Source organism: Pezoporus flaviventris, unplaced genomic scaffold (genome assembly GCF_033815535.1).
Source record: "Pezoporus flaviventris isolate CSIRO_AGI_PZ_B2104156 unplaced genomic scaffold, CSIRO_AGI_Pfla_v1 ptg000035l, whole genome shotgun sequence".
NCBI classification, from domain to species: Eukaryota; Metazoa; Chordata; class Aves; order Psittaciformes; family Psittacidae; genus Pezoporus; species Pezoporus flaviventris.
Genome location: NW_026892583.1, coordinates 5,897,780 through 5,916,663, shown reverse-complemented (window position 1 = coordinate 5,916,663; position 18,884 = coordinate 5,897,780). Strand labels below are relative to the sequence as shown.

Sequence of the window (18,884 nt, the reverse complement as noted above, 5' to 3'; positions counted from 1 at the left end):
CACAGGTCTCCAATGAGGCAGAGCTATCAGAAGCAAGATTATGTTTTATGTAAGAATAACCAGACCAAATAACCTTGCAAACTTGAGCTACTGTCAGTATTTGTCTGGGATGTTGATTACTTCTTGAACTGCTTCTGAAATATTTTCTTAATATAAGTTTACTGTGAGTTTGGGTAGTGTTAGTATGTATGTAACGACAAGTTTCTATACTCCATATTTGTCATGGGGAAGAGCATACAGAGCCTTCCTAAAGCAGTATAATATTCCTGGTGGACAGAAACGTCTCCTTTTCTGCTTATCTAACTTCATTGTCCAAATTTTCTCAAGTCATTTCACTTTTTATGTCCTAATGTGTTTATATTTGAATTACAGATAAATACATATATACATTTCTTATGAAAGTCAATGTATTTATCTTATTAAAATAAAGGGCATATGGGTCACCAGCAGCAGTGATGTGGATCAGGCAAAGTTGCACAGCCATTGCAATGCTAAAGCTTGATTCTTGTTAATGATATTTGGCATTGCTGCAATGGAGGTTGCTATGATCTCTCAATTTCTGACATCAACTTGAACATTTTTGCTTTTATTAGGCCACCATATATTATTATTTTTAAGGTTCCTGAAGCATCATACTGCTATGAGTCACATTAGCTGCATCTTCTTTTATCCCTGGGGAGTAGAGATGGCTGTTTCTAGTAAAGGTATTGACCAGGAGTAAATCAGAAAGGCTTTGGTGGAACCTGTACCCTCCATTTCTCCAATGTTCAGAAAGGTGGTCTGGGAAATCTGAGGGCTAGACGTGCTGAAGCATTGCTAGGGCATGATATGAAAAAGCCTGCGTTACAAGGATGAGACACAAATGAGAGGCTGTAGGCTTCAGAAGAGCTAGAAAGGATGGGAAAGAGGCTGAAGAGGGTTATCATCAAGAATGATTAAGTCAAAAGAAAACGCACAGTCTAGCTGATCTTTCATTTGTCCTTATCTGCCTTTTTAAGAAATCTTTGAATAATCAACTATGATGTAACCCATGTCTTTGAGCATCAATGTTAAGATTGGCCTAGTTCAATCACTGGTTGTGCTTTCAGATCACGTTAATCGTAGTCTTACACACCATCAGATTAGTCAGGAAAACCAAAACAATCCCAGAAAAACGCCTCAAATGATGAACAGTTCAAGGCAGAGCAACCTTGGGTGATCTGCCTCTCTCCAGTAACTCACCAGTTTACAGACAGACCCCGGCATTTCCATAAGTGTGGGTATCTAAGTGTTCCAGCACAGTTTTTCTGTTCCTTGAGCTGCACTGAATGTATCATTTCCTGGGTCTCTGCCCCACAGGTCAGGAGTGCATTGCCTTCAGGTAGCTGTAGAAGTCCTCTCCTCTCTGTTCTTCCCTCTGACATTCCCCATTTGTCCCAGACATATCTTGGATGCTTATGAAGCAGCTGCTGAACTTCCACAGATTGCAGCCTGGAATTTCACAGAAAACCCAACTCCATATTTCTCCTTTAATATGCCTGGGCATGAGCTATTACTGCACAGCCTGTACTGCTGTTCGTTAGAGCAGCAGTCCCAAGTCAAGTAGTCCCATTCATGATCACAAACTGAAATGTGGTAGGAAGTTTGTACTCATTCTGGTACTTGCAGCATTGCATTTTGCATTCTTTTCCACCTTGGTTATCCCCAAACCTCTTCTTTGTTGTTTCATTTGAATGAATCCATGAGAGGATTTTTCATTTATATGCTAATAGAGCTTTTGCCCAAGGGTGTTTTTCAGCTTCACATTGCAACAGGGTGAATCACCTGTTAACAACAAAACCAAGTTCCTCAATATCAGGTTCCCTCAGCATAAGGAACTTTGGAAACAAGTGATTAAAGAGGGTATACTGATTGCTCAGGGTGGGATTCACCTCACCTACCTTCAGCCATTCAGAACTCAGGTGTCAAGTATGACCTGGACATTTAGGCTTCTCCAGAAGAATCCAATATAGAGGGGCTTAGTCACTACCTGCAGTTGCCACCCTTACATTTTCCTCCATTCAGTAACAGGGGATGCAGGCAACTGGCTTCGACTAGAAGTCCAACTTTTAGATGGCTTAATTTAGGTGAGGTTAAGCCTATCCAAGTGCATGCCTTGTGAAAATGCCATGTTTGCCTCAAAAGGAATAATGCTTCATTGCAAAAAGCAATTTGAACTAATTTAGGAAATTCAGTGCTAGTGTCAGCTTTGAATCAAAGTTTACCTTTGGCTGCCTCTGACTTGAGCTTAAAGAACAGGTATTTCATATCAGGAAGGCTTGAGTCAGGAAAGAAGAGTTAGTTGTTAGGCAACAAGCACCTCTTAGTCACTGTCCTAAGGGATCTGGAGACTTCTTCCCCCACTTCATTTCCTTTTGTTTTAAAACCAAAGGTGCATTATAACATGGGTAAATGAAAATCGGCTTGCATGCAAAAACCTCACTCCCATTAGCTTCCATACATCACAGAAACAAGACCTGGAGCTGATACTCTTTGTGGGGCTCAATTACAAAGAAATTGTAGCTAGCGTTCTCATTCTCCTGTTGTGGTATTACACCTCTTCTAGGCGCTTCAATCAAGGATACCAATAGGCTGTAGCAGAAGAAAGAGAAAATGTCTGCGGTTTTGTCTTTACAGTTACGTTTTCCTAAACTGTTTCTGGTCACCATTTTTACAGAAGTGCAAGGGCTCATATCTAGCAAAGCATTGGCCAAAGTGTGGGAGAGGTTTGTGACTATCCTTTTCTTATTGCTATAGTTTATCGAATTCTGGTTTCAGTCAAAACAGTTCCTGTTCCATCAAAAAGTTTTGATAAGATCAAGGTGGGAAAGGAAGTTCATAACAACGTTCAAATCAAATGTTTTCAGAGATGGAAAAGTGTATGTAAAGACCTGTTTTCCTTGTAACACCAGCTTTTCATATATTGTGTATATAAGAAAAGTATGTAATGAGACTGTTAGAAGTGATCAGATTTGTGCCTAGTTTCTGTCAGTCAAGGTCCTCATACAACACTTATTGCCACAGGTGAGTGGCTGTGATTTCATACTTATGCAGGTCTCTGATAGGAAGCATCATGCTTTGTCATCCTATTAATCAGAAGTCCTTTCATAAGCACCACTTTTAATCATTTGGGAGGACTTTCAAGACAAATGTGTGTGTGCCTAACACTGCTTGCATAATGTATTAGAAAATTTAATCACTGAGCTTCCTAGAGGTGTGCTGAATATATGCAGATCCTTATTAGATGAAAAAGTCATAAAATGTACAGGATCAGTCCATTAAATTTCATTAATCTATTAGTAATGCCCAGATGGCTGGTGATATGAATAAGACTGCTCAGAAATCTGAACGTTTTTTGCATCAGAAAATGTCAGTTTTGAGTTGGGGAGGAATGAAGAATTAAAATCCTTAAAATGTGAAATTAGTTTGTTTAAATATTTCATAATTTTTCAAAGTGAAATATTTGAACATCGTTTGAATTTGTTAAGATGCATAATGTATTAAATGTAAATCCCAGAAATAAGTAAAACATTTCAAATGGAAAAGTGATACATTGTGTTCTAAGGAGCACAAAAACGCTGCTTATCAAATTTCTCCTTTCTTTAATGTCTTTTGAAGCAGAACACTACAATAAAAACAAACACATATGCACAAATCATGATGAACAGCACTTTTCAGTGAAGAATATTCCTTCACAAGAATTCTTAGTATCTTCATACATAAATGTCTTCCTCCTAATGATCATCCCCATGGTTTTTATTTTATTTTTTAGTCTGGAGGCAATAGCATGTGGAATTCAAGGTCTTTGTATGGAGACAACACGTAGCTGTTAGGCTATTGTTATCATTTTTAGATTATCTCTGTCAGGTTACCTCTCACAGGCAATCTCTATCAGATCATCAGTCAGGTTATGGCTGTTACCACATTTTCATGAACCCCCAGGTGGGAATGATTTGGTCTCTCTCTCAGCACTCTCTGCTCAGCCACAAGACCTGCAGATAGGAAGGTTCACACCTTACAACAGACGTGCTCTTTGGACAAGTAATGTGGGTGGGAAATTTTCCTGCTTCAGAAATCATGGAGGGGTGGAGCTCTGACTCAATGCAATAAAGCACCTGCTCAGCAGCTTCTGACACTCTTCAAGGCTGTAAATTTCTTTTAGGAGGCATTGGCTGCTGTGGAGCCTGATACTCAGGTGCCATTCGCAGCACCTGCTTTTAATGCAGACACGACCACGATGGCATCAAACTCTGTCTTTCCTCAGGTAAGTGGAAAACAGAACAAGCCTGGCAGCAGTCTCTGGGTATTTGACTCAGATTTGTCCCCGGCCTATAAATAGGTCAAATCCACTATTACCTGTTTAACATAACTATCAAGAAAAATTGTCATTCTGTTTTCCCTGCTATTTACATCTACAAGAACCTGGAGTCGATATCTTTCCATGTAGCACACAAACAGCTGCCACTTTCCTGGCACATTCGTTTTATCCATCACAAACAACGAGGAGGTGTGGATTGCCCATTCCACATTGCAATTCTACACTGAGGAATTGAAATAAGTAGAAAAATTGGTCTTTGCTCTCTTTTTCATCCCTTGTTCTCCTTTCCTCTACAGCATTCAAGCAGCAAATCGAGCCTCTTGGGAAAGGAAGAAAGAAAATGGATGATGCACTACATAGCCCCAAGCAACGTTGATGCTAAGGTACCAACTTCATCAAACTAAATATAGGTGGGACTAAACCAATATTTCATTGAGAAGGGTAGGAACTCATTTTATTTCCCTCCCAAGTATGGTTATTAAAGATTCACATGCATATTTAGAAATAGGAACATTTAATGAAAGAAAATTTTCTTTAGGTGAAACATCAGCATTCCATAATTTTTTTTTTAATGCCATTCCTTTATCTATTTACATAAAGTGTGTTATTTTTATGGTTTTATTCCATAGAGAAATTCCTTAGTGAAAATGTTTTCAATTTATTGTTAAAGTGGGACTGACTTTGGCTTTCTTCTAATGCTATCTGCCTTACTAGTTTAAATGGAGTTTTAGCCCAGCGTGAATGGAGAATGTTGCCAGTGCTGGAAAGTCAGAGCATGGCACCCAGCAATCATAGAATCATAGAATAATTAGGGCTGGAAAGAACCTTAAGATCATCCAGTTCCAGCCCCCCTGCCATGGCCAGGGACACCTCACACTAAACCATGTCACCCAAGGCTCCGTCCAACCTGGCCTTGAACACTGCCAGGGATGGAGCATTCACAACCTCCCTGGGCAACCCATTCCAGTGCCTCACCACCCTCACAGTGAAGAACTTCCTCCTTATATCCAATCTAATCCTTTGGGATTGGATTATTAATGCCAGTTTCCAGAACAAATGCTTACTTTGATCACTGTGTTCCTGGTTTTGAGTATGTCCTCTCTCCTCTTTAATCATGCTTGGCAGAAAATTGGCATTGAAGGCACAGACTTGTGCAAGCTGGCCAATTTCTGCCTTTTATTGGCATTGGGTTTCCTGGGCAGCTCTCATTAATTTCCTTGAGTTTTGCATGCTGTAGCTTGCCATCTGCAGCAGGAGGATAATCATTAGTAGAGAGGTATTGTAAAGAATAACATGCTTATAGCAGATCTTTGAGTCCTAGAACAAGTAAAGTGCAAAGCTTTCTTTAATGCTAATGCTCAAATACTTGCTCAAGTAATTGCTTCAGTTTGAGAGGACTTTGTGCAGCTGTGTGATAAACTGAATAGTCACTGGACTGGGTTTAGAGAAACATGCCCAGGTCCGCACATAGGATTTAGTTGTGTTGCCTACCTACAGTGCAAAGCCAGATTTGCTTCACAGCTGTATTTTCAGGTATATGCAACAAACTTGTGAAACCTCCTTCATATTTTAAAATGGAGAGGAGCATCAAGAGAGCCTCTCTTTATCTGTTTCAGGGAGTCTAGAGTTCACAGTTTGCCTTCTAGCACCTTACACGTAAATACAGGAAAGATGAAGCATACTAAAGGAAGATCATAAACAGCTGTAAGGTAGCCCATAATTACAGTAAATCTAGAAAATTTATCACCAGATATTATTTATTGGTCTGTCCTATACAGAATAATGAATTATTTACAAAAATGGGGGAAAAAATGTTATTTTCCTTGGCAAATTGTCAGTTTAAAAATAGTTGTTGGCTCACCATCTGTGAATGTGCTGAAAATATCTATACAGTACTGCAAAGAGCAAGAAACTAGAAGCATAATCTCAGCTCAAGATTAGTAGTATTAACATAGCTGGGGAGGCTCACCAAAATATTGTGGTATGCATGAAATCAGAAACCAGAGAGTTTCACTTAGTTTTTGATTTACGTAAGAGGTACACATGAAGTGATGCACATTCCTTAATGGTTTGCTGCAAAACTAGAAAAAAGCCATGACTTTACCAGGGCCCTGCCCCTCTTAAAAGAAGTATCTGTGATTGAATTGTGTCATGTAAGGTCACCTTTGATAGGGGTAACAATAAGACTTTTTAAAGGATGCTGCTCAGTCTGACTATCGCTATCATTACAGGGATAAGTTCAGAAGTTTTGAATACCCAGGTATCTCTTTGCTAGAGAGGACTGCAAGAGGAGTCACTCATGGATAGTTGATTACATTGCCAACTCCCTGAACTAAATTTTTTTTAATGTAACACAAATTATAATCAGCAACAGCAACAAGGTTTCTAGTTTATTAGCTGTTGTTCAATGTATTAATACAATGAAATTATGACTACAGGGAAAAGACAATTAGTTGCATGACTTTCCTTGATGGCACCAGGAATGTGAGCTTCAGTTACGTTACTTTGCTCCTTGGATTTTCATATCTGGTATTTGGCCACCAGAAAAGTACTATATGAGGTAGTTTTTCATTAACCGTCTCCTCCAAGGAGAAGTCTTCATTTATCTCAAAAATCTGCTTTATAGTCCATAATTTGCTTTATAGTTAGCAGTTCTTTTCAAAAGCATTGGTGTCTCAAATTATGATGATGGTACTCACTAAATTTTGTTCCTCCTTTGATGCCTTAAAGAGGGGATGAAAATATTTTCTATATTGGGATTGGGATTTTTCTGAAGGGCTTTGATTTGGGTGACATGACCATTTGAGTGTTATACTGAGAGAAAGTGAGAGGAGGTTTAAAGTGCAGACTGGTTTGAGTGCTGTGAAAACCCTTTTCTAACTGGTAAAAATGTTAAGAATATGAAGATAAAACTAGCATTTTCATTATTCCTTCAAATTTGGAGTAATCGTGGTTCTTGGCGGCAGGCTAATACCAGAAGAGGTTTTGCTAATAAACCATGCTGACCCAATGAATAGACACAGGGAACAAGGCTCAGGCTGAGGGAAGCTCAGCCTGGCTGCATGTTCTCTGCCACCAAATAACACCTACTGAATGCCTCTCTGAGGTACACATCACCAGCTCTTTCCTTTGTTAATTCCTTGAGTTTCTTTTTCCATTCTCTCTCTTCTGGTCTTTGTTCTATATCTGAATGCTGGATATGCCCTGGCTGACATAGCCAGCATCTTGCTGTCTCACAGGATTCAGATTTCTCGGGCAATAGGGTGATATTTTTCTCCTTGTATGCAGAGTTTCCATGCACAGCTCACTGGCTTTTCCCTTACACAGCCCCTACTTCAGAGCTCTCCTCCTCAAAGTGAAAGTTACTTCTTGCTTCTCGTTCAATCAAATTTCTAATCTGTATATTATGGCTGTTCAAGTACTCTGCCCTATTGTTAACTTGCCAAGCTCTTCAAATTTAAATTTAAATCATATTCCTGTGACACCAAATATCCCCATCCACTTCATCACCGTGATTCCACATGAGATTAGTTGTTTGAACCTTTGCATGATCTTTGACACTATCTAATCCAGGTAGAATCTTACTGTTGTTCATGGTAACATATTCTATTGTTTTGTTGGTTGTTGTTTTTTTTTTTTCCTTCCTGATATAGCCTTCCCATACTCTCTTATCAGTTTGTCTTAATTTGCATGCAAAGTATGAGGTTCTTGTGTTGCATTCTTCACATAGCCTCTGCTCTAGCCTGTTGCAATGGCACTCCGGAACAAGCACACAGCCAGTGCTTGGTGTAAATGTGTCTTCGCAGAACCCACACTTCTTTCTGTTTCTGTCACTGTACTTAAAAAGTACGTACACATCTCTGACAGTCTTTAAAAGCACATGTTCCAAAATGCTGTCTGAAGGACCTGTGATGTCATTGAAGAGGGCTAAGAAAGCACCAGTGCCATTCCTTTAACTCTTTCCTTTATTTCTCCTGAAATATGTCTGCTGAAGTTTTTCTGTAGTTCTATAATTTGAGTACTATTTTTGCAAAAGGTATGGAAAGAAATGGCCAAACCCAGTGAGTGTTTGTTCTTTAAGAACAAAACTGGTTGAGGTTATTCTTTGCTGGTGAAAAAGGAATGGCCTAGCAGTAATGCTTGAAACACTAATGTGGAGCTGGCTCAGCCCAGATTCTGATGATGCCGAGATCTCCCCTCCCCTGTTCAGAACAAACAGCCCTGTAAAATATCCTGTGCCCTACATATGACTTCAAGCAACCGTGATTAAATTCCTATTTAGTTTTGAAATACACCCACCCAGAAGTCACGATCATCTACTTCCTGTAGACTGATAAGAAGAATGAATTTGTTCAGCCCTCTTGTTAAAAAAGCCCTTAAAAGCCCTCTTGTTTTGGGTGTGGTGTTTCTATATCTTATAGCAAAAACTATTAGCATTTTAACTAGTCAACTTACTGAAAACATTCTGACATCACATTTCCTGGTTATAAGCCTGAGCTTGTGGGCAAAGCCTTATGTTTATTTTAGGCACTGGTTAACTTATATTTAATTTAACTTTAATTTTAACTTTTTTTATTTTCCCCAAAATTCATTCTTGCCATTTCATTGGGCAAGTTCATAGCTTGAGAACTACTGCAATTTTTTGCAAATTCCTTTTATGACCTTCATGTATTTCATCTTCATAGGGATCAGAATTATTTAGAACTTAAGCTATATTTTGTCATGATAAATTCCCCATGGTCCAACGCTTTATGCCCTTCAGCTGATGTACTGTGCTCTCTCACTGATTTCTTATACTTTGACCTTTTTAGCAGTCTTTGACTTTGGTCGCAGTAGCAGCACCTGTGAATGTGCTTTCTCTTGTTTCACTTGATAGTTTCTCCTGTTTTTTTAATTAAAGTTTCTCAGGAAATAGATAACATTTCCTAACTATTTAATCATCTACCAGTGTTCCTTCATTTTTACTTCAGATAATCTTTTCAGACTGTTTTTCATTGGCTTTCATAACAGCTTCTTACTTTGGCTGCCTTTTGTTATTGTTTCATGAGATGATTTTACTCTATTTTTTAGATTTACTCTGATTACTAATCTGTTTGCCTTCTGCCATTATCCTAACTCCTCCACAAGTTCTTCCTGGATATCCACAACTACCATACGTACTGTGCCTTCAGTATTGGCTGAGTATCTTTCTACAAATCTGCAACTGTCATCATAGTTAGTTTGGACATTTTATAACTTCCATAGACCCATGTTATTAGAACTGCAAACAATTCCTATTCCCAAATCTACCTCATTTTAGTGCCATAAGAGCCTTGGGTGGCATGGTTTAGTGGGAGGTGTCCCTGTCCATGGCAGGGCGGTTGGAAATAGATGCTCTTCAGGTCCTTTCCAACCCTAACTATTCTATGATTCTATGCTTTGATCAGAAGTCCTTAAAAAAAAACCACCTTATTCCATTACCTGACTATTTCAAAGTAACTTTGTATTATATGCTATGCTATCTTCCCCTCTTACAGGAGATACCCAATTCAGAATCTGCTGATAGCATATTTGTATGCAGATTAATGCTCTTTATGTAGAAGTAACAGTCAAGCCTCAAGATTCGATAGAGTTTGCAGGAGTATTTTCTTTCCAGTGTAAAGCCTTGACATTTACTGCAGTCTTATTGTGTTACCCTATCTAATGAGACCTATTCCCATTATGATCATACATCAACTTGGAAATTTATTACTTGGCACAGTCTGAAATTTCTCATTTTCTTCTGCTTCTGTTCATTTGACTATGACAAATGTAGCATCCCCAGTGCTCATTCACCCTTTTTGCTCAATATCTTGTGTACAACCATGGTGCAACTCTTTCCTTTCTATAAACTTCAGATATTTGGTAAGTTTTCCAGAACTGTTCCCACAGTCAGGGAATTAAAGTAGCCATTTGTGCTGTAGCCACAGTAAGTATTGCCTGTTTCCTGCATCTTTTGCTGATATCCTAGTCGCTCTAGCTGCTGCTAATGGACATGCTGGACATGTTCTCTGAAGATGTGAAATCCCTAAAACACATGTGATTGGCCCAACTTTTACAGACCCAGCTGTTCAGGCCTGACATCTTCAACAAGGAATTGGGGATAGCCTTCTTTGAGATGGAATGTAATCAAAACCACGTACTTGGTTGTCTGACTGATAGACATGGAGTAGTATAACTATATTTGTTAAGGAGAAGTTCTGTTTCCACAAAGCAAGGTAGGAGTGTTTGTCTAAAGCTGTGTATCACCTTGGTGGCCTGAGACATCCCCTAAGGTTCTAACACTTATCCTTAGACACATCTACATTATGAAAATGATTCCTTTAAAGACTAGCGAAAAAATATGAAAAGATTTTTCTTCTTTCTTAATCCCTTTCTCTTCACTTATCCAAAAATTGTGTTAAAAGTAGAAACTTTAGTATAGGTTTTAATTCTACCTATAGCAAAACACAGGCTCTTGGACAATAGTCAACCAAAATTGGAGCATCTCTGATTTGTGGATTCATTGAATTTTGTGTTGACGTATTGGATGCTGGTGACCGCATGTATGATTTAAGGTAGCTGGCTAACTGAACTTCCTCTGCTTATTTACACCACCTCCACTTTCTTATTCACCCTCTTACTCCACGCCTTCTGTTTGTATGCTTAGATAACGGCAGACTTTAGAGGTTGATGAAGTCTGTGGAAAAGTTAATTTGCATTTTGCTGTGACGCCAACTGGAAGAGAAGACTGCAGTGAAACCTGGGTGTTTTTCAGTGTTCGGTTGTCATTAACACTAAATACATGTATCCCAAACTTTAAAGCACATCTCCTTTGTTATTTTTTTCAGCAGGAAGAAATGTCACCTTACTCCCTGCTCACTGTAAGAATCATAAAGTTGACAAATGCTCATCAGGCAGATTTTTGTAAGTACCAGATTTTCTTACTGATGTTACACAGTTCTCAGATTACTGTATCAGCCCCTGCTTTTGCTAGCCACTGCACAAATGCAAAACTTCAAAGTCACACTAGCTAAGAAATCACTATCAAAGCCAATTTCTGCCATGGTGTGTGTATATATATATATATATATTTACAATTTCAGAGATTTCTTGGTTGGTTGGTTTATTTGTTTTTAAGCATTCAGCAACAGGTCAATGCCAGATAGGGTACTGACTAAATCTTCAAGACTTTGATCAGCCAGCAATGTACAGAATTATACATTACTTATCTGACGAGTTGGCTCAGACCTGTAAAAGTATCTTAACACCAATCTTAATACCCAAGTGTTTATATCCCATATCTATAACAAATACATAGAATATAGATCTGAAATCCTTACACATCAGTTGGTCTTAATTCTTTGCCCTAAAGAGCCCTACCACAACTCAGAAATTTGGTGAGGTGTATAGTGTACCTGTTCTGAGCATCAAGACATCAGCTGCATTGTTATGTTTCTCACTTTTGCTTTATAACAAATCTTTTGGGGACTGGAGTATGGAGCACAGCTTACATGCAATGCGTTCTGAGAATGTGTGATATGTTAGCCAACCCTTACCTGGTGCTCCACTTTCACAGAGATTTTTCTACGGACCGTTTTCTCATGCTCTTCCTAGATGTGCCTCTTGAACCTGGCATGTCACTAGTAACTAGAGTTTTACTTATTTTTACAATACTCTTCTTCTTTCTCTTGCTGCGCATTTTCTTTCCTCTTTGGGAGATCATGCTGAAGTTTGTTAGTCTTCACAAACTCCACAGCCTCTCCACTGGCCAACATCTCACATAACGTGTTACCTCACTCCTATGTCTTCCCACTGGTTAATATTTTTAGAGCAGCCAAAGGATCCATCAAACTGAAAAGTCATCTGCACAGTGCAAGCATCAATTCTTTACCTATGGTACCAAAGCTGTCAGGAAATGGCTGCACATCACATGCCAAGGACTCTCTTGAATTGTCTTGATACACTCCTTGAAATTAGAAAATCGGCCAATATCTATGAGACAACATGTCCAAAGAAATAAGATGAGGCACCCCAAGCTGCTGGTACACTGACAGCTCTGCTCAGGGTTACTTTGGCCTGGAAACCTTTCACTTCAGAGGACTGTTTTGGACTAGACTCCTCACTAGGGGACTGGCAGAATGGATCCTGATTACATCCCATCTCTAAAGGTCCATCTTTCCATGAAGAAGAAATTCACCAGACAGACTTCAAGGAAGGCTAAGGACATGGCAGGGTACCCTCTTGTTTTCTCAAGTGAGCACTACTTGACTTCTACAGGGTAATTTGGAGATGGCAACATTTTCACCCCAAACACTGACATTTGGTTTTGTCTTCATCTTCTAATTGAACAATATTCTAGTAATGAGTTTTCTCACCATCTCTTTGTATTCTGCTCACTTTGATGTTTCAAGAACATAGATACCACCGTTGTCAGTTTTCCAACCAAATGGAGAGAAATGTTCAGTTCACATGGTCCATAATACTGGGTTGCAGAGAGTAGAAGTATCATAGGATAGCGAAGGAAGTCAAATAAATTTCTATTTATTTTGACAGCTGTGAAACACTGCATGTATGTGCAAGGCCTCACCTTCCTTTGAAGTGCTTATTTAATTGATTTTAGTATCACCTTTGATCTAGAATGGAAATGGAATGACAAGATAAGAGCCATGATTCATTGGCTTATGCAAAGGGATTGCACAAAGTAAAATTACACTGCATTCTCAGAAAACAGTGTTACTGTTGTGACCTTGTCCTCCATCCTGAGGGCAGTGGGGTTTCGGAGAAGTTTGCACAATGAGATGCAGACATTGAGAAAATTCCCATTATCACCAAAATGTACATCACTGGAGTAGGGATCAAGATGTGTGGGCTCTGTCAACAGACTTAAGTTTGGGCAAGTCAACCAAGCACTCTGTACCTCTGTTGCCCTGTCTATAAAACATGGGTAGCAGAATATCTCATGCACATTTTTCATCTTTTGTCTATTTAGATGTTATGCTTGTTTTGAAAAGGGTTTTCTCTTATTATGTGTAGAGGGATCCTAATATAAGTTGTGAGGCAAGTCCTATAAAGAGTGAGAAGATCTTCAGATTCCTTTATTAGTTACCAGTAAGCAAGATTTGGGGTCCAGCAGGTGAAGAGAAGGAGCTTGGCAATGATTGCATCTCTTTTCACACAAAGAAAAACATTAAACCAAAAAGAAGCCACCCCACTTCTCCTCAATAGATCAGTTAATCCTTTTCATGCACCTACTGTTGCTCCACCACTTTTGTGGGCTCCTCTTCACTTACGTAATTCTCAATTCTGACATTTGCTTTGTACTTCATATAACTGGTTTCTATATTGCCTTAGCATGCAAATGCTCTTGATAGACCTGAGCTAATTAGTTTCCACTGTATTCCTAACTGACCTTTATGCCAATTTGCAATCACAGGTCAGACTCAAACATACACTTCTGTCACTCCCTGATCTCACTGTGGTCATTAGAGAAAAGGACACCCTGATAAGATCACTTATCCTGCTGCCTTGCAGATGCTGAGTGTCATCACCAGACTCCAACACTCATACAAATTTAAGCTGGGGACATAGTGAGCATTTAGAAAGGAAGTAATTCCATTGAAGTGTATGGGACTCTTACAGTCTATCTTCTGCTTCGCAGTGGTATTCCCCTCCTCAATCCCAGATCACAGACAGCCTTGGGCAAAAGAGTGACTCCACTGGTGTGTTCACATTTCCTGACTCTATTAATGGCATCACTTCTAGAGAATTCCCCTTGTGTAGGAGGAATATCTGGCCAGGAGGAGGTGGTGGAAGAAACGATGTATTAGATCCTTAATGCATTGCTAATATCCCTTCCAGTGACTCTTGTTTTCCAAAAGGATGAGAAGGGAGACAGGCAATGGGAGAGGACTGTGGTGGCACAGGCTCTCCAACACCTTCCAGCTGCTCTCATTAAACAAGTGGGTTATTGGGTGGCCATACAGAGCTGCACCAAGCTCCCAGCCCACCTTCACCATCATCAGCATTTGCTTCCTGTTTTATGGCAGCCCCTAAAGCCTACAGCTGGACCTGACACTCTTACCCTGATCCCATGGACAAATGGACAATTAGTGAGGAGGGCTGCCTCATGGCAAGCTTGAAGCCCAAGCACCAAGAGAGGGAAATTGCCCTGAGTCACCGTGATTGGAAGTAGACCTCTCCCAGGTCCTCAAGCAATGCTGGTGACACAGACCTACAGTGATGTGGCCCTCCCTGATGCAGTTCAGTACAATGTGACAGAACAAAACTCTCTTGGATTCTGCTGGCTCTCGCATAAGCCTGAAAACCTGAGTATAGAGGTCTCTGTGACAGACTGCTCTTTGAAACCATGGCAGCCCATGTGTGTACTAGCTGATACCATATACCAAGAGCTGGCCTTCGCTGTGGACATCATGTTTGGGCTCATTAACACAGCAGGAGTGAAGAGGGTGGATGTCACATCTGGCTTGATACACAGCCTCAGTAGGGCTGGGTGTTTGCAACACTGCCTGGGCTGCAGAGGTGAATTTGAGCTGTGTGTCCAGTGAGAAATTACTTGGACTGAGTTTTAGGCTGACAGCTGCTTTTCTTCCCGGAGATAACTTCTCTGATAGGTGTTGTCCTGCCAGTTCAAGAGGTTGTGGGTAGGGAGATCCCTGTGATGCAGCTGTCACAGCTCAGGCAGGACAAGGTAAAACTTGGGATAGGTTGAAATGTGACTGTGCTTATCAGGTGTATTTTCTAACTATAGAGATCAGGTGCATATGGAAGCTGTCTCAGGATACCTGTTGTTTTTTAGCTGGGAGGGTCAGAACACTCACAATGTTCCACTTGGTTTTGGATCTTCCTTTTGTTTTTAAGCTTTGCACGAGGAAAGACCTTGCATATTCATAAAAGAGGATCTCAAAGCCTTTCTTCTCTCCCAGCTTATGAAATTATCTTGTGGAAACTCTTATTTTGTTCATTTGGAAGAAATGAGTCAGTTCTAGCGTGATACACTTGGAGTTGTTGCAAATCAAAGTAGTTCTCCAGAGACAACAGGTGTTATTTTTGCTATGGAAAGTAAATGCAAGCAGATTAGGAAGAATAGATGTAGTGCAGATGTCCCTATCTCAAGAATGCAAGCATTGCCATAGTGCACGAGGTAGAGGGGACCCAGGGTGTAAAAATATGTCTCTAACTGCAGTAGCAGGTACTGCACCCACTGAATCTGTGCTCTAGGGAGTAAATCCTACTTTGCCACTTGACTTAAATGGCTTGACAGGGTGGTTAGGCATGGTAGGTCTATGAGCTTTTGTTTCCACGAGCAAGCTACAGAGCTTATTATGAAGCTTACAGATGATGCTGCATCTGAATGTTCCTAGAGAACCGAGTTCAGTTCACATCAGGTCTTGGATAGGCAGCAGTTGGAGGTAACTTAGTATTGTTTGCATCATACTATGCAAAGAATACGATGAGGGAAAAATGTCCCTTAAGACCATGTCTGATGATTGAGAAATGGGAGTGGCGCTCCTCCTCCTCCTTTTAGGTGAACTTTAGTAAACTGGGATTCAAGGGGAACCTGTCTGTGCAGGTAGAGAGGAATTCACTAGGAGAAAATTCTTCTGTTTTTGGTATTATGAAATGCAGTAACAGGACAGGTGGGATTTTATGGTTCACATTCATTGTTCTTATGAGACTAGTTTCGCTTATATGCTTTGGTTTTCAGTGCTGTAATTCTCTTTGTATTGTGGTGGAGATGAATGATTTTAGCACGGGATGGCTCACTTCAGGAACATGTCACAGGTCTGTACTCTCAAAGAACACCAAACAGCTGGCTGCAGATCTGAACTCCTTGGCTCCATTCTGAATTTTTAGCCAATAGTTAGCTTGAAGATAGAGACAAGAAACAGCCCCATCAACACACAAATGAAATTGAATCAAAAGAAAAACTGGGAACGAATGTCAGGGTCACTTAGTGCTGACTTCCAAATAGACAGTGAGTTCAGATGTCTCAGCATCCAAATGGGGTGACACTATGTCATCAGGACATGAAGTTGCAACACATGCAATTGAAGTAAGGGCATGGCATGGCATGAAATTGTTAATAATGCTCAGCAACTGCATTAAAATTAAAGCATGAAGAAAATGCAAACATAATTTTTTGTATTAGCTCCCAGGTAGCAATAAATAAACTGCGAAATTTTCAGTAGCCCTCTTGTATGATTTTTTCAGGGATAAGAGGGAGTAAAAATAAAGAGGATACCATAGCCTTCATAGTACTCATCTGACATCCAGCTAAATTGTTATTTTTCATTTGTCCCGTTGTTCATCTCATGGCTTAGTCTGGCGGAAATGCATAAGCTCAGTTAGACTCACAACATGGGGAATAGCTGATACTGTCTGCAAAATTCTAGGAAATCATAAAAAAAGTCACATTAATTTCATGGGAAGCAATAACCTCTCCCTACCAGCAGGGACTTTAGATGGATTGTAGCAAAAATAAGTATGGCATAGTCCCCTTTCTCCATGGGAAGAGGACATGCTTTCCCCTAGTGTTTTCAGCTCACCTCATTTTCAAGGTCAAATTTGCACTCAGCAGTTACTGACAATTATATGTAATCTGTCTGTGACCAACTAGCCTTGATATTGCAATCACATGGAGTGGCTGATGACATGAAGGCACCTCTGGAGAACACCTAGGACAGCCCCTTGCTTAAAGCAGTCAGCTTCAACAGGTTGCTAGAGCTATGTCCAGCTGGATTTTGAACATCTCCAAGGATAGAGGCTTCATAACCTTTCTGGGAAGCCTCTATCAGCATTTGACCACCCTCACAGAGAAAAAGTTTTTCCTTATGTTTAAATGGGTTTTCCATATATTTTGGATTTTGTCAATTGCCTCTTACCTTTTGAGAAGAGTGATTTCTTTATTTCCCTCTCCTATGCTACCAATGAGGTATTTACATACACTAATAACTTACCCCTGAGCCTTCTCTGCTTCAGGCTGAAGAGTCACAGCTCTCTCAGATTCTCCCCATATGGCAGATGCTTCACTCCCCATATCTTCTTTGTGGACTTCTGTTAGACTCGCTCCAGTACATCCTTACCTCTTTTGTACTGGGCAACCATTGGCCTTGCCAGTGCTGAGTAGAGGGAAAGAATCATCTCCACTTACTGGCACCACTCTTTCCTGTGCAGCCCATGTTGGTTTCCCTATGTTGTCCTTGTTTGCCACAAGGGCACATTGGTGGCTCATGCTCAGCCTGCTGTCCACCAGACTGTACAGGTCTTTCTCTGTGGGGCTGTTTTCCAGCCTGTCTTGGTGCATGGGGTTATCCACTCAAAGATGTCCAGATCTTTGCATTTCACCTGCTGAATTGCATAAAGCTTAAGTTGGCCCAGCTCTCCAGTCTGTCCAGGTCCCTCTGAATGGCAGCAGAGCCATCTGGTGTGTCAACCACTTCTCCCAGTTCTGTTCTGCACCGCACCACCCGCACTTAGGATGCTGAAGGTACACTCTGCCCCATCACCCACATTGCTGATAAAGATGTTAAACAGCATTGGCCTCAGTATCAGCACCCAGGGTACACCACTAGTAACTGGTCTCCAGCTGGGCTTAGTGCTGCTGCTAACAGTGTTTTGAGCCTGGCAGTTCTGCCAGTTTTTAACCCACCTCACTGTCTGTTTAGCCTGCGCTTCATCAGTTTGACAAAGAATCGTCAATGCCTTATTTTAAGTAAATATTTATGAAAGCAATACATGTGGAAAAATATTTTTAGGAAGTAGACTCTTGAAAATGTGTTATCAGAAAAAGCATTCCAGCATATCAGCAAATTCCAGATAAAACAGCAACAAAAGACATTCATAAATGCTCCCGCACTTCATTCATTTCTGGCTCTGAGTTTTAGCAGTGCCAGGTTTGTCAGGTCTAGCACAAGTCTTGTTTTCCACACTGTGGTTCAAAGCTGGAATTTAAAAAAGGATAGAGCATTTCAGTTTTCATTCAGAAGAATAAAGGAAAATAACTGGCTTTTGCAACTACAGCAAAAATATAGAAATGTGTCCTTCCGGCACCTTACAATGGCCAGATATCAAATAGAAGAGAAATTATGTCTCAAATCAGTTTAACATTTCTGAAGTATACCCCATATCAGCCACTTTGGCAATTTTGGGAGCACTGTACTCATGTTTTTGGAACACTCGAGATCAGCAGTGATAAGTTCTTTAATGAGAGGAGGGATGGTCTAGATGGCCTGAAGTCATGTTTGGTTCTTGGCTTTTGTACAGGCTTCCTATGTGCTCTCGAGAAACTCTGTAGATCAGAGCCAGTGATACCACTTATCAGGATGTCACAGCTCGGCAGGCCATCAGCACAGTGAGGAGAGGTATTTCAGCACTCCAGCTGTGGTAATCAGCACTCCAGCGCATTGTAAATTGCATATTACTCTGGTAATTGCCAAAGTCAATATATTATCCTGTCACTTTGACTATGTAAAATCTGCGGAACTAATTTCAAAGACAGAAACTCAACCTGCATCCTTCGTGAGAGAAA

General features: G+C 40.3%; 1 protein-coding gene across 1 annotated transcript in view; it reads left to right on the top strand.

Moving 5' to 3' along the window:
- Positions 1–685: 685 nt before the first annotated feature.
- The window catches only part of LOC133274020 (cytosolic phospholipase A2 epsilon-like), a 37,281-nt gene continuing 19,082 nt past the window's right edge, over positions 686–18,884 (top strand). Inside the window, exons 1-5 of the mRNA XM_061462765.1 lie at positions 686–704; positions 2,776–2,840; positions 4,181–4,282; positions 4,633–4,719; positions 11,185–11,260. Coding sequence (XP_061318749.1) covers positions 686–704; positions 2,776–2,840; positions 4,181–4,282; positions 4,633–4,719; positions 11,185–11,260 — 349 coding nt within the window. The remainder of the gene's footprint in view (positions 705–2,775; positions 2,841–4,180; positions 4,283–4,632; positions 4,720–11,184; positions 11,261–18,884) is intronic.